The 27,132-nt window shown below is 43.5% G+C and overlaps 1 protein-coding gene across 1 annotated transcript in view; it reads right to left on the bottom strand.

The window, feature by feature from the left end:
* The window catches only part of ascc3 (activating signal cointegrator 1 complex subunit 3), a 562,510-nt gene that overhangs the window by 68,774 nt on the left and 466,604 nt on the right, over positions 1-27,132 (bottom strand). Inside the window, exons 35-36 of the mRNA XM_078212424.1 lie at positions 21,674-21,785; positions 18,294-18,428 (exon numbers count right to left, since the gene is read on the bottom strand). Coding sequence (XP_078068550.1) covers positions 18,294-18,428; positions 21,674-21,785 — 247 coding nt within the window. The remainder of the gene's footprint in view (positions 1-18,293; positions 18,429-21,673; positions 21,786-27,132) is intronic.

Here is a 27,132-nt window from a genome sequence, read left to right as displayed (position 1 = left end):
TTGGAATACTGTGTGCAATTCTGGTCACCCTATTATAGAAAGGATATTATTAAACTAGAAAGAGTGCAGAAAAGATTTACTAGGATGCGACCTGGACTTGGTGGATTGAGTTATAAGGAAAGGCTGAATAGACTGGGACTTTTTTCTCTGGAGCGTAGGAGGCTGAGGGGTGACCTTATAGAGGTCTTTAAAATAATGAGGGGCATAGACAAGGTAGATAGTCAATATTTTTTCCCAAAGGTAGGGGAGTCTAAAACTAGAGGGCACAGGTTTAAGGTGAGAGGGGAGAGATACAAAAGTGTCCAGAGGGGCAATTTTTTCACACAGAGGGTGGTGAGTATCTGGAACAAGCTGCCAGAGGTTGTAGTAGAGGCAGGTACAATCTTATCTTTTAAAAAGCATTTAGATAGTTACATGGGTACAATGGGTATAGAGGGATATGGGCCAAATGCGGGCAATTGGGATTAGTTTAGGGGTTTAAAAAAAAAGGGCGGCATGGACAAGTTGGGCCGAAGGGCCTGTTTCCATGCTGTGAACCTCTATGACTCTAAGTGTCTTACCGCTTCATCAATTGCCTGTTGAAAGTGAATAGGACTTAATCTTTAAAGTTTTCCTGGTAAGAGATGAGCAATGAGGTTGTAGTTAATGGACACCAGAGTTTAGGGCAATCTTGATTAATCTGTAACTCAGAGGTGACAAAACAGGACTACATTATTTCTTCACATTCCAGTGTGTACACCAAAGTGCCAGTCATTTTATGCTTATAAAACTTTTTTAAAAATTCAGTCTCTACAGTTGGTGGAAAAGATTATTAAAGGGGTCCCTAGTGAAGGTTTTAAAAAAGCAAATAGCTAAGATAAGGCAAATCCTCAACACTACTTTTAAAGCAAGCAAAGTTACTACGAACAGAGGTCATAAGCGTAAAGATAAAATTTGGTTCAATATTAATAGGGTTTTGTTCTTGCAAAGATTGATAAACATCTTGAAATTTGATAAGCAGTGTGGACTTTAAGGATATTCAAAATGCAGCTGATTACAAACTAGGAGTGTTCGAAACTGGAAGGACAAGCTTTATTGCAACGAGTAGCCATTCCAATTCTTGACATTTATATTAGTTTTAACCCTCCAAAGGCAGTAGCAGATTTCTACACTTGGCACTTTAACACTCACTCAAGAATACTTGAAGAGCTTTTCTTCCAAGATTGTGCTCCTGTCCCTGCACAGGGTGGGTGTCGGAGGTGGGGGAGACAAAGGGAAGTCTGGAATGGATTTTGAGATGTTGGGGTTTGGCGCTGCCCAGTGTTCTGCCAATTAAAATTAAGCAATAGTTGAAAAAATGAAAAGAGAGTCACTGATACTACTAAATATACCTTTAAAATGTGTCAGATCTCCCTATCAACAATTCCCTTCCGCTACCATGTCCTGACCACATGTAACCTCTAATCCCAAGGTTCTATCCACCCATGGATAGTAACAAATCTAGTTCCCCTGTTGGGTACAATATTAATTCTAAAAGCAGTGGGAGTGCTACAGAATTTCCACATGGTGTTGCATGACGAGGGACGCAAGGAGAAGATCCTTGTACTTTAAGACTCAGGGGAGTTATGTAATCTGTGAGGAAGGGGGTGGGGCTGAGGGGCAATATAGGAGATAACAGTGATGGGAATTTAGTTGGGAGGGGGAAGATGGTGGTGGGAGGATGAGAAAGGCACCAGCAAGAGGGATTCTCAAATTTGATACTTTTACTGCAAGTTTTGAATTTACATTCAATGTTCTCTCAGGTACAGTATTGTATAATGAATGAATATGTATTTCAGGGAGTGCAGATGTCACCACTGTCTGTTACTGTTCTGTGAATTTGGATCCACACCAGTGACATTCGCGAATTCCTAGCAGAGGTATTGCTAAGCAGACATGGAAATGGAAGCCACAAGGGAGAAGAGCTAGTGGTCGATTGAGAGCCACCCTATGCATCACAATAACTGGCTGCTGTTGAATTAAAACTTGCAACTATGTGAGCTGGAGGAAAAGCTCAAAGCAGAATTGAATGGCGTTGATTAGTTACTGCCTTAATTGTCTCTAAGGAACAGGAAGAATGCTGATGACGACAATGATATTGGTTATTCCTGTCAGCAATCTAAGCAGCATTCATTCAGGAGCGTGCCAGTACAACCCAATATCTCATTATATGATAATGTAACCCATGGTGTAAAAATAGAAGCCCTTTGAATTTTGAACTGGATATCATGGGTGCTGAATTTCCCACGCGCTCTGGCTAAAATGTCAGGTAGAGCCCAAAGGGAATTCTGGCTGCCCCGGAATCATTAAATGACCAAGTGGCTAAATCATGACAGCGATGAGGCCCTTCATTGGGATTTAGAATCTTAGAATCTTAGGAATCTTAAAAACCCTACAGCACAGATAGAGGCCATTCGACCCATCGAGTCTGCACCAACCACAATCCCACCCAGGCCCTACCCCCATATCCCTACATATTTACCCAATAATCCCTCTAACACTAAGGGCAATTTTAGCATGGCCAATCAACCTAACCCGCACATCTTTGGACTGTGGGAGGAAACCGGAGCACCCGGAAGAAACCCACGCAGACACGAGGAGAATGTGCAAACTCCACACAGACAGTGACCCAAGCCGGGAATCGAACCCAGGTCCCTGGAGCTGTGAAGCAGCAGTGCTAACCACTTGCTGGTGCAAGACTTTAACACCTAGCCACAAAGGAAAATCAGATTGCTGGGCGGAAGCATAAAATCTAGTGCGTGGTACTGGTATTTAGTGAGGGGGGAGGAAGCAGGGGTCGAGGTGTTGTAGCAGCTGTGGGAGACCCGGAAATGCGCAAAGCTCTGCCAAAAATGAGCAACAGAACCCCGTTTTGATATTTTTCTCCATTTCCTGGCCAGCAGTCCACCTGAGAAGCTGGCTTGCTATGGGTGGGAAGGCCTGCATTGAAAGCTACAGTTTGGACCAAGGGAGGAATGCGGGCGAGATCTGGAGGAGGTGGGGGAGTGTGCAAAGACAAGGGGAGAGGCAGGTGGGGAAGAGAACATTGGTCGAAGGTTGAATTGACATTGGTGGAGGGTGGGGTGTTTGACGGAGGGACCATTGTGTTCAGCTGTTTTCTGCCACATTCAGCAAGTAAACAGATGGTGACAGTGAAAGCAAATTGAACTCGATCTTATCCCTCATCCTGAAATGTAGGAAAAAATAATAAAACTATACGACTTGACAGATCTTTATATTTAGAGAAGTTCTACCTGCCAGAATTAACGTCGTTCATTGCAGTTTACAGACCTGGTTCCAGACCATACAAATCATTATGGCACAGAAGGAGACCATTCAGCCCATCAAATTCATGTTGGTTCTCAGCAGAGCAATCCAGCCTTTCCCTCTCTCTACTCTCCACCTTACCATCTCAACATGTGTTCTGCTCATGTGTCATTGTGTCAGTATTCGGTGTTGCACAAACCAGCCTATCTAGCTTCAACATACATTGTCAATGCCTGAAGATTATGGATGTTTTTTAAAAATCTGCGTGTGTTCACTTTGCTTTAAAACACATCACTGACATAGAACTCGATCTGCAAGGGGCAAATTGTCCCATCCCGTCTACCACAGTAATTGTAGCAGGCGGGGAGTGGACCATGCAAAGGTCCATTGACCTCGGGTGGGATTCTCCAGTTTTCTGGTGAGTGCGGCCGGAGAATCCCACCCCAAATCTTTTCTGTGAAGAAAAATAAACGATCAAAGGCAGCAAATGTCAAGATGGCCAGGACTGTGGGAAACAGTCAAATGCAGTTTGGAAGTCCCAAAGCAATTAGGACATGTTACTTAATGGGAAACATGCGTATATGCAAGATTTTCAGATGAGAAAATAGTCTCAAGCAATGCAACACTTCAGCTGCCATATCTTGCAAATTCTGACTCCTTAAAGCCTGTTTACTATTGACAAGGCACAAGACAGAAGTGTGGTCGGATTTCTCCCCACTTGTCTACATAAGTGTGGCTCCAATAACACTCAACACTATCCAGAACAAAGCAGCCCACTTGATTGATATCCCATCCACCAGCTTGAATATTGACTTCCTCCACCACACAATGGCCGCAGTGCGTACCATAAACAAGATGCACTGCAGCATCGTGCAAAAGCTCCTTTGACAGCACTCTCCAAACTCACCACCTTGACCACCTAGAAGAACAAGGGCAGCAGACACATGGGAACACAACCACCTGCCAGTTACCGCTGTCCCCCCCCCCCCCCCCCCCCCCAACCCCCTGGTTCCCCCCCCCACCCACTGCCTCCAGACACTATCTTGACTTGGAACTTTATTGGTGATCCTTCACTATCATTGGGTCAAAATCCTGGAATTCCCTCCTTGACAGCACTGAGTGTATCTACACACACGTGGACTGCAGTGGTCCAATAGGCAGCTAACAAACATCTTCCCAAGGCAACAAATGCTGGCCCTTGCAGCAACATACACAGCTCATGAAAAAAGTTTTTTAAAACTATGTATTAAAAAAACAATAACAAGAGCCACAAGCTGATGGCTTTTCTGACCTTGAAATAACACAATCCCAAGAATCTACGGAAATTTCCAACTGTAGACTCGAACTGGCCTCAAGTTTCATTTAGACCATTTTTCCATGGAGAGGGTACATCAGTAGTAGTCTCAATGAGACAGGTTAGGTCAGCACAACGTAGCTACAAATATCTGCGAGGAATATCAACATAACTTAGAGCACCTTTAACATAAAAAGTCTCAAAGTGTTTCACTGGAAAATTACAGAACAGAACAGAAGGAGACAGCCAAAAGTTAGATCAGAGGTAGGTTTTAATAAGGAGTGTCAAGACCACGGAGGGATTGGAAAACAAGCTCGAGAATTTTTAAATCAAGACATTGCTTGGCCACGAGCAAATGTAGGTCAGCGAGCACAGGGGTGATAGTGAATGGAATTTGGTTCGAGATGGGTTAGAATTTACGGAGGGCAGAATGTAGGAGACCAGCCAGTAGTGTGCTGGAATGAACAAGTCTGGAAGTAACAAAGGCACAAAAAGGGGTTTTGGCAGTAGATGAGCCGAGACAAGGGCAAAATTGGGTGATGTTATTGAGGTAGAAATAGACGTTCTTCGCGATGGCATGAATATGTGATTGCAAAATCGTCAAATGTGTTACCGAGGTTGTGAACAATCTGGTTTGTCTCAGACTATTGTTCGGGAAAGGCTGGGGTCGGTGCTTAGGGAACGGAGTTTGGAGTGGGGATTCAAGTGAATGGGGGGGAATTCTCTGGCCTCTCAGCCATGTGTTTCTCAGCGACGGGAGGTGGTGCGTTGTTCACTGGTGGTGGAATTCTCTGGTCCCGCCATTGTCAATGGGATTTCCCACTGATGTCACTCCACGCCACCGTGAAACCCATGGGATGGGGTGTGCTGCCAGTGGGACTGGAGAATCCTACTGGCGTGAACGGCCGTAGAATTCCCCCCGCAAATGGCTTTAGAATCCCTACAGTGCAGAAGGCGGCCATTTGGCCCATTGAGTTTGCACCGACCACAATCCCACCCAGGCCCTATTCCCGTAACCCCACATATTTATCTTGCTGTTCCCAATATTGAATTGGAGGAAATTTCTGCTCATCCAGTACTGGATATTGGGTAGCAGACTGATAATTTAGCAACAGTGGGGGATTTGAGAGTGATGGTGGTTAGATTTTTGAATTTAACTTTGAAAAATGATTTCAGATATACACATTGCATATGTAAAGTGTAAGCCAGACAAAAGAATCCTGTTTGGATTCTGGAAACTTTGAGCAAATCAGAATCACATTCGTTGATTGTTCCTCACCACATTTTTCAAAAACTGTTACTGTATTCTTTGACTCCCATGCAGCAATATCATGGGAGATCCATCAGTGAATGTTCTAACAAAAATTAAACTTCTAAAGTGTTTTTAATTTCTTGAACCACTACAGTCCATATGGTGTAGGTATACCCACAGAGCTCTGGGGTGGCACAGTGGTTAGCACTGCTGTCTCACAGCACCAGGGACCCAGGTTCAATTCTGGGTCACTGTCTGTGCGCAATTTGCACATTCTCCCCATGTCTGCGTGGGTTTCCTCCAAGTGCTCCGGTTTCCTCCCACAGTCCAAAACGTGTGCTGGTTAGGTGCATTGGCCATACTAAATTCACCATCAGTGTACCCGAACAGGCGCCGGAGTGTGGTGACTAGGGGATTTTCACAGTAACTTCATTGAGGTGTTAATGTAAGCCTATTTGTGACTAATAAATAAACTTTACTTTTTCATTAAGGGAGGGGAGGGAGTTCCAGGGTTTTGACTATTTGATTTTGATAATTCTTTTCCCTCAGAGAAGTGATTTTGCAAACTAATGGCAATTTTAAAATTCATTCGTGGGACATGAGGGTTGTTGACCAGGCCAGCATTTGTTGCCCAACTCTAATTGTCCTCGAGAAGGTAGTGGTGAGCTGCCTTCTTGAATCATTGCAGTCCATGTGGTGTAGGTACATGACAGTGCTGTTAAGAAAATGTATACTAACACAGTACATTATTCAGTATGTCAAGTTGTCAGCTTAAGTTGGCTACAGCAAGAAAGGGGGCGATTTTCCAGCTTCCCTGCACCCAGTGCACATTGCGCCAATCCTGGAAAATTGCTTGTGGGCCTAAAAACTGGTTTTCCGCCCCAGGGGAATCATCCCAGTCACTTGCTACTGTCGCAAACCGGATCTCGACCAGAAAGTGCACAAGGCCGATTAGCATTTTTAAAGTAGCATTTAAATTTGCTTAGCCAATTCGATGCTGGATTTGCCCAGTTCCCGGGATCCTGCGACCTTTGGGTGTGGTGCGGGCCTGGTGAGAATCACTACTGGTTTCCACTGGCAGAGACCAGGTGTGATGACCATACGGGGGGGCTCGGAGACATGGCTGGGCTGTACCCATCTTGCACACTGGACACTGCCAGTGTGCTAGGAGCAGTGGCAAAGGGCAGGGGCCTGAGTGGGGGTGGGGCCTGGGTGGAGGTCATGACAGGGGGAGTGTCTTGAAGGGGGACCCTAATGCCTGCAATCTGTATCAGGGAGTGGGTGGGGAAACATGCTGCCAATGGAGGGATGTCCCAATATCCATGGGGGGAGGGAGGGGGTCTTCCAGTGCACTGAGAGATCGAGGAGCCCTTTCAAAACGGCACCCGATCGCTTTGCAGCAGAGTTCACCGGCGTGTTTGGGCCCCACCCCTCCCAGAACCGGCATGCAACTCACCACTCTCGCAAAAAATGACTAAGTGTGGGACGAATGCGGTCCGCACCATGCCTGACAAACTGGCGCAGATCATTCCTGTTTTCCTGCTTTTAGGACACTTGATCATTTTTTTTTGGAAGATTCTGCCCAAAGTGTTTAGAAACTTGAAATAAATGCATGCTATTCAAATATCATAGAGCTATTGGAAGCTGTGGCTCATGCCTTATTCAAGCCTTTTCTATTCTGAAAAGTGCAAAGCCAAAGGCTCTTGATGTTCTTAGTGGAATTCTACATAAGAACAGCAACTAAAGTCTGACGGATTCCACGCATCGACAACAAGCTCTTGATTTTGCTTACTGCAGCTATGAGGAAACTTGCGGTAAAAGCAACCAGCAAAAAAAGTAAAAATTATACCTCCACATTAGGTGTGATAATTTTTCTTATTCTTCAGATCAGTGCGGAAAGCGAGTGAGAAGCATGGGGCAGGGGTCAGAGTCAAACAGTTCAATGCCTATATTAATTCCTTGGGGAGTTTCAAGTTGCACATTCACTATGCAGTTTGAGGTATAAAGTACAAATTGCTGATAGCTTTACTGATGACCGGGGTCAGGAGTTTGAATGAGCTAGGCCACTATGCAAAGAGCAGCAAGAGGTCAGTGAAGAGAGGCAATGGTGGGAACAAGTCATATGAATAAACAGACAGCCAAAGAAGTGTAAAATTGGATGCAATCCTTTTCTTAAGTTTAAGATCACAATAGCAAAGATTATAGTATACACCAATTAAAAACTTTAGAAAAAAAATGTGGATTATGTTTGCTTTAGTTTTAAAAAAGACAAAAAATATATATTTGTTAAGAATATATTTTATCAACCAATAAAAATATTGAAGAATTTATAATCTTTTATAACTAAATCGAAGTATAAATAACAACAAATTTGTTTTTCAAAGTTTAGTCTGAGGGTACTACAAATTGTGGAACGTTATATGTCAAGAGTATATTAATTCTGTCTTTTAGTGTTCACACGGTGGGTCACTTTGTTGGCCCCGCATTTGGAAAATAGCGCAGCGTGGTACAAAAATGGAAAATATTAGAAATTCTGAACAGGTCAAGCAGCAATGGTGGAGAGAGAAACAGAGTTAATGCGGGGAATTTTCGCATCCCACCTGCCATGGGAATCATAGCGGGTGGGGTTGGGTGGACCATGCAAAGGTTCAGTTGACCTTGGGGGGGATTTTCCAGATTTTGGGCGAGCGCATCCGGAAAATCTCGTCCAATGTTTCAGGTCAATGGTCTTTCCTCAGAACCGACGAAGGCTCTGATGGGAGGTAATCCAACTCAAACTTTGGGTTAGATTTTGGGAGCCCGCCTGACAGGTCTAGAATTTCCCAGTAACAACATTTTATCACCTTCCAGGCCAGTGTTAAGGTGGGAGTTCAGGCAGGACGATGGTAATCCGCCCGCAAGTGGCGAACAGTTTGTTAAAATAAATGCCTCTTTTAAGGCCAATGATCAGAAGTCAACTGGAATTTGCCAGTTGGCCTTCATGGGGTCCCAGCTCAGCAGATGCCAGGAATTGGCGTCCCAGTGGCAGACTAACATTCAGGATCAGTTGGAGCGTTCCCCCCCCCCCCCCCCCCTCCATTCCCCCCAATAGTGGTCCAGCGACTATGGGCATTTAGTTTGTCTGCAAAATTGATGAAAGCGTGGCTCAATCTTGAGGTTCCTCTCTCTCTCTCTTAATTACATTGATAGGTGGCAATTCCTTAAGGTGTACACAAAGATTTGACACTGCGATCTTATTAAAGTTTTCATACAGGAGTTTACTGTTGAATGCTTCAAAGTGAAACTAAACAAGGAATGCATTTTTATTTCACGATATTGTGTAAATTTACTGTTGAAATCCAGATATTTAAACAAACAACAGTTTTCAATTTTGGCCTTTGTTGGAGGTTTGTTCACATACAAAGTGCTTGAGGGCCAATAAGTGTTCATTGGCGGGAACACCCTCTCGCCATCAATTGTGCCTTCCTTTGAAAATTGTGCTGGATGACTATCTCTGGTATGATGAGGGATTGTGATCCTGACATTGGGGTGGAGACCTGGATTTGATCCCAAAGTGCAGCCCGGTAACTCCCATTTCTCTCTCCATTGATGTTGCCTGGTTTGTTCCAGCATTTTATATGTTTAGTTTTGATTTCCAGCATCTGTAGTATTTTGTCTTTGCAATGGTGTAGTGTGGGTTTGACCTATTGGGCTGCATTTTATGAAGATGGTGGGATTCCCATCCCTGTCAGGAAAGTCAGGAAAGAGCCCAACTGAGTTTGGTTGGATTGCCCCACAGCCATTTAACAGCCGTCTGGCCTTTAATTGGCTAGAGGCAGTGCTTCCACCCTCATTGAAGAGGAAGTTCAGCCTTCAAGCGCTGTCCGGGCCAATCAAGGGTCAGAAATTCTCAGTTCTCCTGTGCCACCAGGAACAGTGGCCACTGTTAAGACTGCAGTGAGACCTTGAAGAGGAGGAGTCAGGCACCTGGAACAAGATGAATCCAGGGTCTCACCGGGGCCAGCTTAGCAACCTGGAGATGGGGGTGGGTTTGGGGTGGACAGAGCGGAGGAGGGAAAATACAAGGGTAGAAATGGTGGTTTGGGGAGAGGGACCTCCAATGGGCACAGGCCCCTAAAAGGTGGCCCCACTTCTTTACATAGTACCACAGAATCCCCACAGTGCAGAAAGAGGCCGTTCAGCCCATCGAGTCTGCACGAACTCTCTGAAAGAACACCCCCCCCCCGCCTGCCCCTCCACCCTATCCCCACATCCCGTGCATCCAGAGAAAATGCACACAGAATCCCTTCTCCCAGACCTTCATTTAGGGCAGAACCTTGAGATTTGTAGCACCGAGGGAAGTTGCTGTATTTTGAGATTTTTGACCATTTCTCCAGTTTGGGTGTTTGTAACACAAGGGTATGAAGGGGTACAGATCAAAGTGAGTTATGATACAACCAAGATCAGGAGCTTTTTCCCAGGGAGGAGGAGTCAATTATTAGAGGGCATAGGTTTAAGGTGCGAGGGGCAAGGTTTAAAGGAGATGTACGAGGCAAGTTTTTTACCCAGAGGGTGGTGGGTGCCTGGAATTTGCTGCTGGGGAGGTAGTGGAAGCAGATATGATAGTGACTTTTAAGGGACGTCTTGATAAATACATGAAGTGGATGGGAATAGAAGGATATGTTCCCTGGAAGGGTAGGAGGTTTTAGTTCAGTCACGCAGCATGGTCAGTGCAGGCTTGAAGGGCCGAAGGACCTGTTCCTGTGCTGTAATTTTCTTTGTTCTTTGTTCTATTAGATGGTGGAACAAGCTTGAGGGGCTGAATGGCCTCTTCTGATCCAATATTCTGTGCTATGTTCTGATGGAAGAGCGTTACATTTAAATGTTGGATTTTTAAAACAAGATGAACTCAGATAGTTTTAAAAGAATTGAGATAAGGGGTGGGGTGGGTAAAATTGTAATAAATGGTTTCCTTGAACAGAAAACCGGTAAGCAATTCATTAGCTTGTCTTGAGAATCGACTGCCTTGGAAATCTGCGGCTCCAGCTTTTCTAATGATTTGTACTCAATATTTTATAATATTTTTAAGAATAGGGCCTCTGTTGCCGACTCTACTAAGTTTACGAATGGCCAGGAAAATGGCAGGTACCTGTACCAATAAGGTGCTTAGATGGTGCTCACCTTCCCTCAGGCCAAATACTGTGACAGGTTCCCGGTCATGTGATGGTTCAAAACATTCGCAGCATTTAAAGCTCCATGCCAAGACTCAAATTCCACAAGTAGTCCCTGCACATAGTGTTTGGGGATCTGATGCACTTACTCTGATTAGGTGTACAGGCTGATAATGAAGGTTTATTTTAGGTTAGAGACATAGGAACTCTGAAGGTTAGCAGTCCCTATCATCAGTCCTGCCCCTCCTGCTCCCAAGCTTTTGCTTGGAGTTGGGCTCCTCTCCCAGAAGTCCAGAATGAAACTTTGGGGTGAATACACTGCATTTGGTTCCTGACCTAATTTATGATTCTCCAATTGAACTCCTACTGGAGTTACGACAGGACAATGCTGGAAGGACTACTCTTATAAGCCCATTATTTATTTGATTATACTGAAGAATGATAACCTATGATTTTCAATTAAAGACTCATGCAACTACAACTAATAGGCTTAAAGCTAATTCAGTTAACAAGTCCAATTTTAACAGTAACTATCACTGGCCCAGAATCTGCTGTTTATTGCAGATGCTGTTTAAGTTTAATGGGTATTTAACCCAGCAATTTATGGTGACAAAGAGATATGCCAGAGGCTGCAAATAACCACAAATTGCTGGACAATTTGCACTGTCAGCCTCATGAAAATGGCAACTCACCATGTAGCCCTCTACGAGCTTCAGAAAATTGCTGCATTTGTGCTATTAAAACAAATTAAACTCACTAAGAAAGAAAATGGAAATTGGCACTTAATGACGTACAGACTGTTTTAATGACAACATTCATGTTCCTGTACTGCCATCCACACTATCCACTCCTGACGGAGAACAATTGAAACCGCACAACCTGATTCCTAGAAGCATTAAATTATTTCGACAAGTTTTTTTCAATTTTAAATTTACATTTATTTCTTACTTTTTCTTTGTCTCTTTTTCTCTCCCTCTCTTAATCCAATCTTTCTTTGCCTTTCTTTATTGCTTTCTCCGTGCCTAATTTGACTGTAATTCACCCTATTTCCTTCTCGGCCCTTCCTTCTTTTCCTGCTATCCTTTAATCTCCTTGGTTAAGGAAGTTGTCCATTGGCCCCATCATTCACCGAGGTCCCAGATGCTCCTCTGATTTTGTAATGCCATTACCAATCTTGCATTTCCAGCAATTTGCGATGCAAATTTTTTTTCTAGCTCGCGGGCGAGGAAAAGAAATCTAACAAATGACTCACGCCATGAGATACCCGGCTCCAGCAAATTCTGGATCATCGTGCTTACTCGTGCTACAGTACAGCTCCCCTGCACATTAAAAATTCATAACTTATAAAAATACACAGACTTCACAATTTTTCAAACTTCAGTCTCCTTCATTTAGCAATGTTCAAATCTCATCAGGCTGTTCGTAAAAAAAAAACCTGGGTCGTCAAAAGCGTTATCAGATAAGCACAGGTCTATTAAGCAAAATATTTGTGCTTCTTTGAACTTTATATTACCAATTTAACAGACATGGTCTTCATTGTGTTATGAATCAAACTTCAATACCGCCACTTCATTTATCAAAAAGTCTGGGCAATCATATGCAGAGGATGAAAAACTCCCTTGGGGAAAAGAGCTCCTTAAATTTGCAATCATGTATTGAGACTTCTAACGCAGTCTCTTGTTTTGCTTAGGACCAGAAAATGAACTAGCTGTGTTGCATCTTTCTTGATCTGCCACCATGCCCCAAGGATTAGAGACTCCACCTGAGCTTGTTTTACAAGCGTAACTGAAAAAAATTAATCTCTCCTGGCAGTGTTCCCACTGGGATACTTATGAATAATGATTTCACTTTCTTGCTTGCCCTCCCTGTCCAGTGGAGAAACCACTCTTCTCCAACACCATGGATAAGGCAGCGGAAGATAAAATTCCAGCTGTGGATTAGCAGGCAGTCAGGGATCCATCTGCTCTTTCTGGCTGAATTCTGAATGCCGAATTACTGAAGCATGATTAAATGGGATAGTGTTGCTTCTCTGATAACTGGGTACTTCAGCTTATTTTATTCACACAAACGGTGTACAGTAGAAGACATTTCTTTGATCACTAATCAGAAAATACATATTTCAATCAAGCTTTTACCATGCAAAGATACAAGATATTTTATCATCAGAAAGCCCAAATACTGCTGCAAACAATGTCCAATCTCTCTCGATCAACTGCGGCAAGTGTGATTATTGTGATGGGGCTAATTTCAGAAAGCGTGGCAAAATGAAAAATTGGTAAAAACAGTTTTTAAAAATAAATTCACGCAACGGTGTTATTATGTCACCACAACTGTGGGTGGTACAGTGGGACACTGGTTAGCACTGCTGCCTCACAGTGCCAGTAAATCAGGTTCGATTGCTGGTTTGGGTCACTGTCTGTGTGGAGTTTGCACGTTCTCACCATGTCTGCGTGGGTTTACGCTAGGTGCTCCGCTTTCCTCCCACAGTCCGAAAGACACGCTGGTTAGGTGCACTGGCCATGCTAAATTCTCCCTCAGTGTAACCGAAGAGGTGCCAGAGTGTGGCGACTCGGGGATTTTTACAGTAACTTCATTGCAGTATTAATGTAAACCTACTTGTGACACTAATAAATAAATAAACTTTAACAACAAATACAATTGGGAAATACCCACCTCTGAGCCATTGACCTGCTCTCAGTTTCTACAAAAAAACACCTCTATTTCTCAAAAAAGAACAAAGGTCTTTTACTGCTTATTTTGTGGAAATAAACACGCTCAAATCAAAATCACATTGAAAAATACCTAGGAGTGATTGCAAATCGGAAATCCAACAACAACAACATTTATGTAGGAAATATTTCAGTGAGATGGGGGTGGTGGGAGGAGAGAGAAAATATATATATTACATCCCATATAGCATATTCTGGGAAAGAATGACCCACGTCAGTGCCCTGATCACGTTTACCGGACCTACAGCAGTCTGCCTTGATTCGTTTCAAATAGGAACCTCTTCTCTGCCTGACCTGCAATAGCACACTCACAACTGCAGCCAAAAAGTATGAGGCACACAGACATTTATATTTTGCTAATGAGCTTGTTTGGGCCATGATAAAACAATGCTGATGATTTGATGCCTGGCTCCGTAAGTTGCTGCAGGCTGTTAAATCTTACAGACTGCCTGTCCCCTGAGGCCAGTCTGCCAACGAGAGCCATTCCTAATGTCTGAGGCTTGCCAACAATATTTCAATGAGTTTAACTCTGACAAAAAAAAATCAGCCAGTTCAACACTCAGCATGTTCACTGCCTGTATATCTCACGCTGCTCCACTTCTGGCTGGGTCCTAGTCCACTCAGAGAATACAAATTCTTCACATTTTGAACAGACTTCGGATTGAATGAATATTATATATATTACCTGTCACCACATAAAACAGTATAGAATTAGGTTGATAAAGCACTGACGGAAGCCATTCGTCTCATCGTGCATGTGTTGAATGCTTTGCAAATCTGATTGTAACTCTTTTCTGCTCAGGGAGGAGCAAGTTGTCCTTTAAGGACTATGGCCCTAAATGTACCTCAATAGCACAGCAAGTTTATTTAGAATCATAGAATCATATAGCACAGAAGAGGCCCTTCGGCCAGTCGAGTCCGCACCGACACATTAGAAACACCTGAATTCCCACCTAATCCCATCTGCCAGCAGTTGGCTCATTGCCCTGAATGTTCTGATGTGCCAAGTGCTCATCCTGATACTTTTTAAATGATGTGAGGCAACCTGCCTCCACCACCCTCCCAAGTAATGCATTCCATCACCACCCTCTGGGTAAAAATGGTTTTCCTCACATCCCCTTTCAACCTCCTGCCCCTCACCTTGAACCTCTGTCCCCTCGAGACTGACCCTTCAACTAAGGGGAACAGCTGCTCCTTATCCACTCTGCTCATGTCTCTCATAATCTTGTACACCTTGATCAGGTCGCCCCTCAGTCTTCCCAGCTCCACTGAAAAAAACCCAAGCCTACGAACTTAAATGTCCCAACCCAGGCAGAGTCCTGGTGAATCTCCTCTGCACCTCCTCTCGTGCAATCACATCCTTCCAATAATGTGGCGACCCTAACTGCATACAGTACTCGACCTGTGGCCTCACCAAAGTTCTATACAACTCCAACATGACTTCCCTGCTTTTGTAATCTATGCCTCGATTGATAAAATGTACCATATGCCTTTTTCACCACCCGACTAACATGCCCTTCCGCTTTCAGAGATCTGTGGACAAACATGCCAAGGTCCCTTTGTTCCACAGAAGTTCCTAGAGTCCTACCATTCATTGAGTACTTTCTTGTCAAATTACTCCTTCCAAGGTGTATCAACTCACACTTTTCAAGGTTAAATTCCATCTGCCACTTATCCGCCCATCTGACCATTCCATCTATATCTTCTTGTAGCCCAAGACACTCCGCCTCACTGTTAACCACCCGTCCAATCTTTGTCTCATCTGCAAACTTACTAAGCCTACCCCCACATAGTCATCAGTGACATTTATATAAATGACGAATAATAGGGGGCCCAACACAGATCCCTGTGTTACGCCACTGGACAATGGCTTCCAGTCACTAAAGAAGCCTCTGTTGTCACCCTCTGTTCTCTAAAACTGAGCCAATTTTTAATCCACTTTATCAAATTACCCTATGTCTCATGTGAGTTTACCTTCTTTACAAGTCTCCCATGTGGGACCTTGTCAAAGGCTTTGCTGAAATCCATATAAACTACATCGACTGCACTACCCTTGTCTACACACCTCCTCAAAAAATTAAATCAAATTTGTTAGGCATGACCTCCCTCTGATGAAGCCATGCTGACTATCCCTGATCAAGCTTTGCTGCTCCCAAAAGAAGATAGAAGCTCTCCTTCAGAAGTTTCTCCAATAGTTTCCCTACCACTGACGTGAGATTCACTGGTCTGTAGTTCCCTGGTTTATCTCTACAACCCTTCTTAAATAACAGAACCACATTAGCTGTTCTCTAATTGTCCGGCAACATCTCCGTGGCCAGAGAGGAATTGAAAATTTGGATCAGAGCGTCTGCCATCTCCTCCCTGCCTCCCATAGCAGTCCAGGGCACACTTCATCAGGACTTGGAGATTTATCAACTTTTAAGGCTGCCAACACCTCCAAAACCTTATCCTTCCCTATGGCAATTTACTCAAGAACCTCACAGTCTCTCTCCCCAAATTCCATACCATCGTCCTCATTTTTTTGGATGAAGACAGATGTGAAGTATGCTTTCAACACTCTACCAATGTCCTCTGACTGCACCCACAGATTGCCCCCTTGATCCCTAATGGGCCCTACTCGTTCTTTGGTTATCCTCTTCCCATTGATATACTTATAGAATATCTTGGGATTTTCCCTACTTTTACCATCCAGAGCTTTCTCACATCCCCTCTTGGAATTCCTAATTGCTTTTCACCCTGCACTTTCTATACCTCATTAATGCCTCCACTGATTTGCCCCCCCTTGTACTTTTTAAAAGCCTTTCTTTTCCTTTTCATTGTATCCTGAATATCTCTGGTCATCTATGGTTCTCTGGGTTTGTTATTCCTACCTATCACCGTGGAGGGAACATGTTGGGCTTTCACCCTCCCCATTTCTTTTTTGAATGCCCCCCACTGCTCTTCTGTAGATGTTCCCGTTAGTAGCTGTTCCCAGTCTACCTTGGCCAGATCCTGACTTAGTTTACTGAAATCCTGAACCTCCCAATCCAAAACTTTTCTTTGCAGCTTGTCTATTTCCTTATCCAGAAGAGGTTTAAATTGTACCATGGCACAATTAATTTAGAATCTGACCACTGTACAGATCGGGAAGGTATTAGGTTCAGCATCCAGTCAGTAACAACCTTAGTGAAATCAGCCTGAGTGACGTATTCTGTAAATTACTTCAGTGTTTCTGGGTTAGGAATGGGGAAAAAGGGCCAAACTTCCTGCTTCATATTATTGAAAGTTTGATTGTGCAGCCCACGCCTGGGGAGGATCAGGGCCAGCGGTGGTCCTCCATGGTAAGTTGCCCATCAAAACCTGGTGCCTAGGCTTTGAAATGAAGCATGACCTAGAGGGCAAGGTAGAAGATGTTGCCCACAACTTGTGGATTTGTACCCACCAAAAAGTCAACGGCGAGAAGCAAAATAAATGACACGTTTCAAAAATTACTACAAAATAAGCTAAATGTGATTGGAAATCACTTAACATGTCAATGGTGATACAGGTGGCAATTGGAAGAGAAAAACAAAATGGAAATGCAGCGAAGCACATGTGATCACCGTGTTCCATATCGCTGCTACTGAGACTGATTCTGTGTAAAGTACACAATGTGAAGATAGGATTATTAAATTTAACTCTAGCATTGTGGTACAGAGACATCAAGGAGACAACTGAAGTTTAGGAGGGTCAAATGACTTTACTGTTTTCTGCACTGACCCACAGCAGCAATGAGAGAACAATATGGTGCTGTTCATAAAGGCCAGCTCAGCATGGAGGCAGAGGCAGGAACTAGTCTGCCCCGGTAGAGTGGGGAACAGTGCATCAGGAGCAGGCAGCACGAGGGCAGATAACTGTCACACTCATCCCGAAGTCTCTGGCGAACGGAGGACCGCCTTGTGCACGTCACTCATTAGTAATCAGGTTTGATGCTGATGTAATTTCCTGCTGCAGTGATGCAAGATCAAATGGCCTGATAGGATGCCAACAGGCAGCTGTTTTAATGAGCATTAATGATACAAATGAATACAAATGGCGTTTGTGCCACTTACCAGCAGGAAGAGCAACCCACCATTGGGAGAACTGCAATGGGATTTTACCCCAGCAAGTTTCTCACTTTTGCTCCCACCAGATTCATGGCACCCACCTGTCACCAAACCTGCTGCAGGCTGACTGGGAGAATTCCGCCTGACAGTACAACCACTGAGCCACAGCTGAAAAATGGTATACAAATACCAGTTCTTTTTTTTAAAACCTCTAATCATAAAATAAATTGCAATTAAAAACAATTGATGATCAAACCAGCCTCCTGCTCAGTCAGAGCCCTTAAATTAATAAGCAGGAAGCATACATAACTCCAGTGAAGTGACCCGTGCCACTATAATATATCCATTATACCAAAATTGCAAATGCATAAATTTTAAGGTTCTCTTGTCAGTACAACATCCATTTCTCAACACATATTTCATAAACAATTTCTACATTTGGCCAAGACATTGCTGCAATGGATTTGAGATTCCAGCAAATGGAGTACATGTTGGAAGTCCTCTGCATCATGTACTCACCGTTAGAATGGAGAGCAGGTCCTCCAAGCAACAATCTGCTTTCATCTGACTCCTGAACATTCTCATAGTTTGGTGTTTCAGGTAATAATAAGAGGCTATACGGCCTAAATCCAATGACTGGAGGCTGCGACTGTCCTATGAGAAAGAAATATGCATAATTAGAGAATAATTTATTTTTAAAAATACATTCAGAATGAAAAGTCCAAAACATTCTTTTGAAACTTGGGTTTTTTTTTGTGTTCCCTATGTGGGCAGTAGCTTGAATGGGAACATTATCTGCCTGTTATAAACTACTCTGATTTTCAGCAGGTTGTTCTTTTTGTAAGTGAGTTGGTCTACCGGATTGCCATCCAGACTATAGACAGACATTTACCCCTTCATGTCAACAAATAGCTGAAATTATACATTTTGTAACCGTAGCTAGTTAAAGACTTAATTGAGTATGGGGAAATTACAATGGATGGAATTTTACAGGCCCTTCCTCTGGCGGGATCTTTTGGTCCCGCCGAAATCAGTGGGCTTTGGAATGGCTTGCTGCATTTTCCAGCCCCGCCCCCATTGTGACAGGGCCAGAAAATTACACCCCACGTTTTCTAAATTCACTTTCAAAGCCACACGGATAAAGAAAGGCCAAAGAAAATATACTTGAGACTGACGCACAAAAAGCTGCTGACATACTTTGCATAAAGAATGAAGTGTGGGACTCTGAAAATCCATTAAAAAAGAATGAACATCGATTCTCCTATCCTTCTTTAGAAACGAATCTCTGCTCACATCATAGCCACTGGGTGAGGTGATTGAATGTATATGTTCTGGAAAACATTCACATGTACAAGCGGGACATGCTGAACGTCCAAAATATATTTTGCTCTTGGGACATCTTCCACCAAATCAGGCCATCCTAAAGAACTTTGCAGCCAATTTACACACAGTAAGGTCCCATAAGCAGCAATGTGATAACAACCAGATAGCATGTTTTCTTTTTGTGATGCCGGATGAGGGATAAATATAAGCCAGAACTCAAGTCTCAGTGCTCAAGTCCCTGGAAAGGACTTGTATCCACAACGTTCTGACTCAGAGGAGAGCAAGAGGACTGCCACTGAGTCACAGCTGACACTTACAAAAGTTAAGTGAATATTGACTTACTTTTGAAGTGAATATTCACTTATTAGGGCTGAATATGCAACCCTCCAACAAGGCAATTAATTCCTCCTGAATTGGTAACAATAAAATAGACATTCAATAAGGAAACTTATGGTGCATGTCAGGCTCATAGTAGAGAACCAAAACGTACAGAACGCAAAAAGTACAGGGGAACAGAAAATAAACAGTTGGATAAAGAGAATGTATGAGAACAGATGTGGGAATATTATAAAAGACGTTCCCTTTTGTGAAAATATAAATAGCAAAAGAAGGATAAGGCTGACTGGGGACCAAAAAGACGATCCTCTTGTGGAGGCAGGGGGCATAGCTAAGGTCCAAAATTTGCACCAGTCTTTAGTAAAGAAGAGGAGGCTGCCAATATCACAGTATAGTACAGGCTTGGATAAGACAAAATTGAAATTAAAGAATTCAAAAGGCTGATAGTGTTCAAAGCTGAAATGTCTCACAGCACAGCCTGCATCAGAAACATTCGGGCGGGTGAATCCTACTTTGCGATCCCCGGCCCGAGTTTTAGGGCAACTTAATTTTGCCTCCCTAGGTCGCACAGAACAACAGGAGGCCATCGTGTTTGTACAGGGTCACAAGGCATCCCACTCACATGCCCTTTTCCCACAGACCCGTAAATATTTTCTCTTCCAACTATTTTATCCACCTTCCTTTGGATAGATGCTAAGGTAGGAGTGAGGGTTGGCTGCCAGTGGCCTAAGCTCGTTACCCATGGGGTTGAGAGGAGCAATCCAGCACCTCTCAGCTCCATGTTCATCAAGGGTGCATATTTTCTTTGTTGTAAATCTCCAATTGCAGCCTACAATGGCACTGACATTGGTGATGGTAACAACCTCAGAGTGAACCAATCTTGGAGGGGAGAAATCTCAAAGACGCTCCTTATTTGCAAATGCAAGCACTTAACCCCTATTTCGGTTTGTGGAGATTGGGTGCAGGTGGGGGGCAAGGAAAGAGAAATGTCAGAGAGTCACAGAGGTTTACAGCATGTTAACAGGCCCTTCAGCCCAACTTGTCCATGGCACCCTTTTTTCTACCACGAAGCTAGTCTCAATTGCCCGCGTTTGACACATATCCCTCGATACCCATCTTACCCAAGTAACTGTCTAAATGCTTTATAAAAGACAAAATTGTAACTGCTTCTACTGCTACTTCTGGCAGCTCGTTCCAGATACTTACCACCCTGTGTGTGGAAAAAATTACCCCTCTGGACCCTTTTGTATCTCTCCCTTCTCAACTTAAACCGATGCTCTCTAGTTTTAGACTCCATTACCTTTGGGAAAAGATGTTAAAGTATCTACCTCATCTATGCCTCTCACTATTTTATAGATCTCTATAATATCACCCCTAAGTCTCCTACACTCCAGGGAAAAAAGTCCCAGTCTATCCAGCCTCTCCTTATAACTCAAACCATCTAGTTCCAGTAGCATCCTAGTAAATCTTTTCTGCACTCTTTCTAGTTAAATAATACCCTTTCTATAATAGGGTGACCAGAACTGTACACAGTATTCCAAGTGTGGCCTTACCAATGTCTTGTACAACTTCAACAATATGTCCCAACTCCTGTATTCATTGTTCTGACCAATGAAACCAAGCATGCCGAATGCTTTCTTCACCATCCTGTCCACCTGTGACTCCACTTTCAAGGAACTATGAACCTGTACCCCTAGATCTCTTTGTTCTACAACTCCCGCCAAAGCCCTACCATTAACTGAATAAGTCCTGCTGCTCTGGTTCAATCTACCAAAATGCATCACCTCACACTTATCTAAATTAAACTCCATCTGCCATTCATCAGCCCAGTGGCCCAATTAATCAAGATCCCATTGCAATCCTAGATAACCTACTTCACCATCCACTATGCCATCAATCTTGGTATCATCTGCAAACTTACTAACCCTGCCTCCTAAATTCTCATCCAAATCATTGATATAAATGACAAACAACAGTGGACACAGCACAGATCCTTGAGGCACACCACTGGTCACAGGCCTCCAGTTTGAAAAATAACCCTCGAAATGGGTTGTTTCTGTTTGGGTTTTCTTGTTTGCCCTTATTTAAATGGCTGGCAGGAAGCATGTGTGCACCCTTCCAGCTGGATCTCTCTATCTCTAAACTAGGAAATGCAGTTTAAAAAAAAAAATCAATTAGCATTAAGCACAAGAGAAAAAAAACTGTGGGAAAAGATATTAGGTTTATAAAGACAGTTTTACCTCCCCTACTGAAATACAGTAGGAACATTCCAGATCTGCAAGAGACTTCTCCACAAGGTTGGAAAGATATCTGTTCATGGTGTCATGATTAATATCATCTAGGTTGTAATAACTGTAGGAAAGATTATATCAAAAGAAAATATTAGAAATCAAAATGCACTGTTGAATTATGCTCCACCATGTTCAATACAATCCCTACATACAATTTCTTTACTGACTTCAAATTTAAATCAATCCTATTAAAACATTAACCAACCTTTAAGGATATGTTTACCTAGTCTGTTACTGTACTTGCATGTACACTGGTTAAAATGGTGGAAATCGAGAACACATGTCCCAAGACAGCATAGCATGCGCTTCTAATACCTCAGTGGAATAACAAGCAGTTACATACTATCTTTGATATCGAATTATATTACTTTAAGGAGAAATACTATCTTATGCACTTCTAAATAATGAGTGCCGAAACATTAACTTTATGGTAAAGGAGGGCAGCTCCCCTCATTTCTTCAATTTTTATAGGAGTACTTTATATCTTGGTTGCATTATCAAGGAAACCTCACGATATTGGCAGCAGATTATATCTACCCCAGCCAATACCTCAGAGTCAATGAATTTGCTTTGCTGGGGAAGACTCACAAATGCACTTTTGTTGCAAAGTATGCCATTCAGTTTAAGCACGAGCAACTGATTGTCTACAGTGTAAAGTATTCTCCGAGAAGTGATAAATGAATGGGACAGTCAACAATCTCCCCAATACTAACGAAAATCAGTGATGTGCAAGAGACCAGAATTGCAAGAATGTCAAGATCTCGGTGGGTCTCTACAATAAAGATGACTTATTACATTAGAACCATAACAAAAAAAAACACACTTCTAATCAACATATCCAAAGGACAGACAATGGATGTGAGTGGAGCAGTATATGGTAACTAATCAGTTTAAGTTTCAATACCCTCTGGAAAGGGTTCACAACAGAATCAGGAATATGAGCAGCATATTGTGAGGTGGCTGTTTTATTACACATGGGTACAGGCAAAACACCTGAAATTTCCTGTGGAGTGGTAGCAGTTACTGCCTGAGTATTAATCATTAACTCCTGAACCATCTTTATTAACCACTGAAACATCAGTGATATAAGCTGGTTGAGGGTGCTTCTCTTTCTTTGGAATAGTTCCTGTGATTTTAGTATTTCAGGATCATTAGGAACTCCTTTATCACTGATGGTGAGAAGTCTGGATCCATCAACAGTCCAGTATTTATGAGGAGTCTGAATTTCCAGATTAAATAGTTTGGTCTGGTTAACCTGGTCAAAAAACAATGTTGCTGTTTGCTAACAAACCATCTGGCTTCTGGATACTGACTGGTATGGTCAGGAAACCGAGGGGAAATTTCCAGACATATCACTTTTTACCACACAGATTGAACATTTTCCACTTTTTTTTCAATCCTTGCACCGGAACATATCAGAGATTTCTTTGATGCTGACCACCATGCTTCCATTTTCTTAAGTATTTTATCACAAGTCTTAATGGTTTGCCCAGTTGCTATGATCAATCTTCTGAATACGGTCTCACACTCCATTTGCAGAGTATAGAAACACAGAGGGACCTCTGTGTCTCTATACTCCCAGTCCACAAATCCTTGAAAGTGGCAGCACAGGTGGAGAAGGTGGTGAAGAAGGCATATGGTATGCTTGCCTTTATAGGATGGGGTATAGAGTATAAAAGCTGGAGTCTGATGTTGCATCTGTATAGAACGCTGGTTAGGCCACATTTGGAGTACTGCGTCCAGTTCTGGTCGCCGCACTACCAGAAGGACATGGAGGCTTTAGAGACAGTGGGAGGCTGAGCTGTGAGGACGATGCAAATATCCTTCAGTGTGATTTGGACAAACTGAATGAGTGGGCAAATGATTGGCACATGCAATATAATTTGGATAAATGTGAGGTTATCCACTTTGGTAGCAAAAATGGGAAGGCAGATTATTATCTGAATGGCCATAAATTAGGAGATGGGAATAAAGAACAAGGAGAACAAAGAACAGTACAGCACAGGAAACAGGCCCTTTGGCCCTCCAAGCCTGTGCCGCTCATTGGTCCAACTAGACCATTCGTTTGTATCCCTCCATTCCCAGACTGCTCATGTGACTATCCAGGTAAGTCTTAAACGATGCCAACGTGTCTGCCTCCACCACCCTACTTGGCAGCGCATTCCAGGCCCCCACCACTCTGTGTAAAAAACGTCCCTCTGATATCTGAGTTATACCTCGCCCCTCTCACCTTGAGCCCGTGACCCCTTGTGATCGTCACCTCAGACCTGGGAAAAAGCTTCCCAGCTTCCCTACCCTATCTATACCCGTCATAATTTTGTACACCTCTATTAGGTCTCCCCTCATTCTCCGTCTTTCCAGGGAGAACAACCCCAGTTTACCCAATCTCTCCTCATAGCTAAGACCCTCCATACCAGGCAACATCCTGGTAAACCTTCTCTGCACTGTCTCTAAAGCCTCCATGTCCTTCTGGTAGTGCGGCGACCAGAACTGGACGCAGTACTCCAAATGTGGCCTAGCCAGTGTTCTATACAGATGCAACATCAGACTCCAGCTTTTAAACTCTATACCCCATTCTATAAAGGCAAGCATACCATTTGCCTTCTTCACCACCTTCTCCACCTGTGCTGCCACCTTCAAGGATTTGTGGACTGGGAGTATAGAGGCACAGAGGTCCCTCTGTGTTTCTATACTCTTGATGGCTCTGCCATTTATTGTATAACTCCCCCCTACATTAGTTCTTCCAAAATCATCAGTTCGCATTTATTTGGATTAAATTCCATCTGCCATTTCTCCGCCCAATTTTCCAGCCTATCTATATCCTGCTGTATTGTCCGACAATGTTCATCGCTATCCGCAAGTCCAGCCATCTTCGTGTCATCCGCAAACTTGCTGACAACACCAGTTACACCTTCTTCCAAATCATTTATATATATCACAAATAGCAGAGGTCCCAGTACAGAGCCCTGCGGAACACCACTGGTCACAGACCTCCAGCCGGAAAAGACCCTTCGACTGCTACCCTGTCTCCTGTGGCCAAGCCAGTTTTCTACCCATCTAGCCACCTCTCCTTGTATCCCATGAGCCTTAACCTTCTTAACCAACCTGCCATGAGGGACTTTGTCAAATGCCTTACTGAAATCCATATAGACGACATCCACGGCCCTTCCTTCGTCAACCGTTTTTGTCATTTCCTCAAAAAACTCCACCAAATTTGTAAGGCACGACCTCCCTCTTACAAAACCATGCTGTCTGTCACTAGTGAGATTGTTCCGTTCTAAATGTGCATACATCCTGTCTCTAAGAATCCTCTCCAACAACTTCCCTACCACTGACGTCAAGCTCACTGGCCTATAATTACCTGGGTTATCCCTGCTACCCTTCTTAAATAACGGTACCACATTAGCTATCCTCCAATCCTCAGGGACCTCACCTGTGTCCAATGACGAGACAAAGATTTCCGTCAGAGACCCAGCAATTACATCTCTTGTCTCCCTGAGCAGTCGAGGATAGATGCCATCAGGCCCTGGGGATTTGTCAGTTTTAATGTTACCTAAAAAACCTAACACTTCCTCCCTTGTAATGGAGATTCTCTCTAACGGGTCAACACCTCCCTCTGAGACACTCGCAGTCAACAAGTCCCTCTCCTTTGTGAATACCGATGCAAAGTATTCATTTAGGATCTCCCCTATTCCCTTGGGTTTCTAAGCATAATTCCCCTCCTTTGTCCCCGAGAGGTCCGACTTTTTCCCTGACAACTCTTTTGTTCCTAACATATGAATAAAATGCCTTAGGATTCTCCTTAATCCTGTCTGCCAGGAACATTTTGTGATCTCTTTTTGCCCTTCTAACTCCCCATTTGAGTTCTTTCCTACTCTCTCTCTATTCCTCCAGAGCTGCATCTGTTTTCAGTTGCCTGGACCTAACGTACGCCTCTCTTTTCTTTTTGATCAGATTCTCAATTTCCCTGGTTATCCACGGCTCTCGAATCCTACCTTTCCTATCCTTCCTTTTGACAGGCACACGCCTGTCCTGCAGCCTTATCAACTGTTCCTTAAAAGACTCCCACATGCCAGACGTGGACTTACTCCTGAACAACCTCTCCCAATCAATGGCGACCAATTCCTGCCTAATCCGGCTATAGTTAGCCTTCCCCCAATTTAGCACCCTACCCTTAGGACAACACTCATCCTTGTCCATTACTATCCTAAAGTTGACAGAGTTGTGGTTACTATTTGCCACATGTTCCCCTACCGAAACTTTGACGACCTGACCGGGCTCATTTCCCAGAACTAGATCCAGTATAGCCCCCTCTCTAGTTGGGCTATCTACATACTGTTCCAAAGAACCTTCCAGTACGCATTTTACAAATTCCTCCCTGTCGAGACCCCCAGCCCTAAGCACTTTCCAGTCTATACCAGGGAAATTGAAGTCTCCCACTACAACAACCCTATTTTTTCTGCACATATCCATGTGCAATGAGACCTGGGTGTCCTCGTACACCAGTCACTGAAGGTAAGCATGCAGGTGCAGCAGGCAGTAAAAAAGAAAAATGGTACGTTGGCCTTCATAGAGTGAGGATTCGAGTATAGGAGCAGGGATGTCATGATGCAATTGGAGAGGCCACACCTGAATATTGTGTGCAGTTTTGGTCTCCTTACCTGAGGAAGGATGTTCTTGCTCTAGCGAGTGTGTGGAGAAAGTTTATCTTTACTGATTCCTGGGATGGCATGACTGACATACAAGGAGAGATTGAGTCGGTTAGGATTGTATTCGTTGGAGTTCAGAAGAATGAGGGGGTATCTCATAGAAACCTATAAAATTCTAACAAGGCTAGAGAGGGCAGATGCAAGAAGGATGTTCCCGATGGTGGAGGTGTCCAGAACCATGGGTCACAGTGTGAGGATACAGGATAGACCGTTTAGGACAGAGATAAGGAGAAATGTCTTCACCCAGAAAGTGATCAGCCTCTGGAATTCGCTTCCACAGAAAGTAGTCGAGGACAAAGCATTAAATGTTTTCAAGAAGCAGTTAGATATAGCACTTGAGGCAAAGGGGATCAAAGGATATGGGGGGGGGGGGGGCGGTGGGGAAGCAATGCCCACATCCCATAAACAAATAAAAAAATAACTCCTTCCCAACCATTAGTCTTGACTCATTTAAGCAGTCTCTTTATCGCTGTCTCCAAAATTTTAACAACCAAGGAACAAATGTGAAGAAAATATTTTAAAAATGCAGTTATGATGATAATTTTTCCACTGGGTTGTTCACAGCAATATTCTTTAATTCCTGGAGACTCCAGAACAATATGGAGAGCTGGCAACCTCACAGGCTGCATAATCTTACATCTAGGCCTAACACCATCACTATGCCTTACGCTTAGAGTCTAAGTTATCAGTAGTGATCCC

Source organism: Mustelus asterias, chromosome 5 (assembly GCF_964213995.1).
Source record: "Mustelus asterias chromosome 5, sMusAst1.hap1.1, whole genome shotgun sequence".
NCBI classification, from domain to species: Eukaryota; Metazoa; Chordata; class Chondrichthyes; order Carcharhiniformes; family Triakidae; genus Mustelus; species Mustelus asterias.
This window is presented reverse-complemented; position numbering and strand designations above follow the sequence as displayed.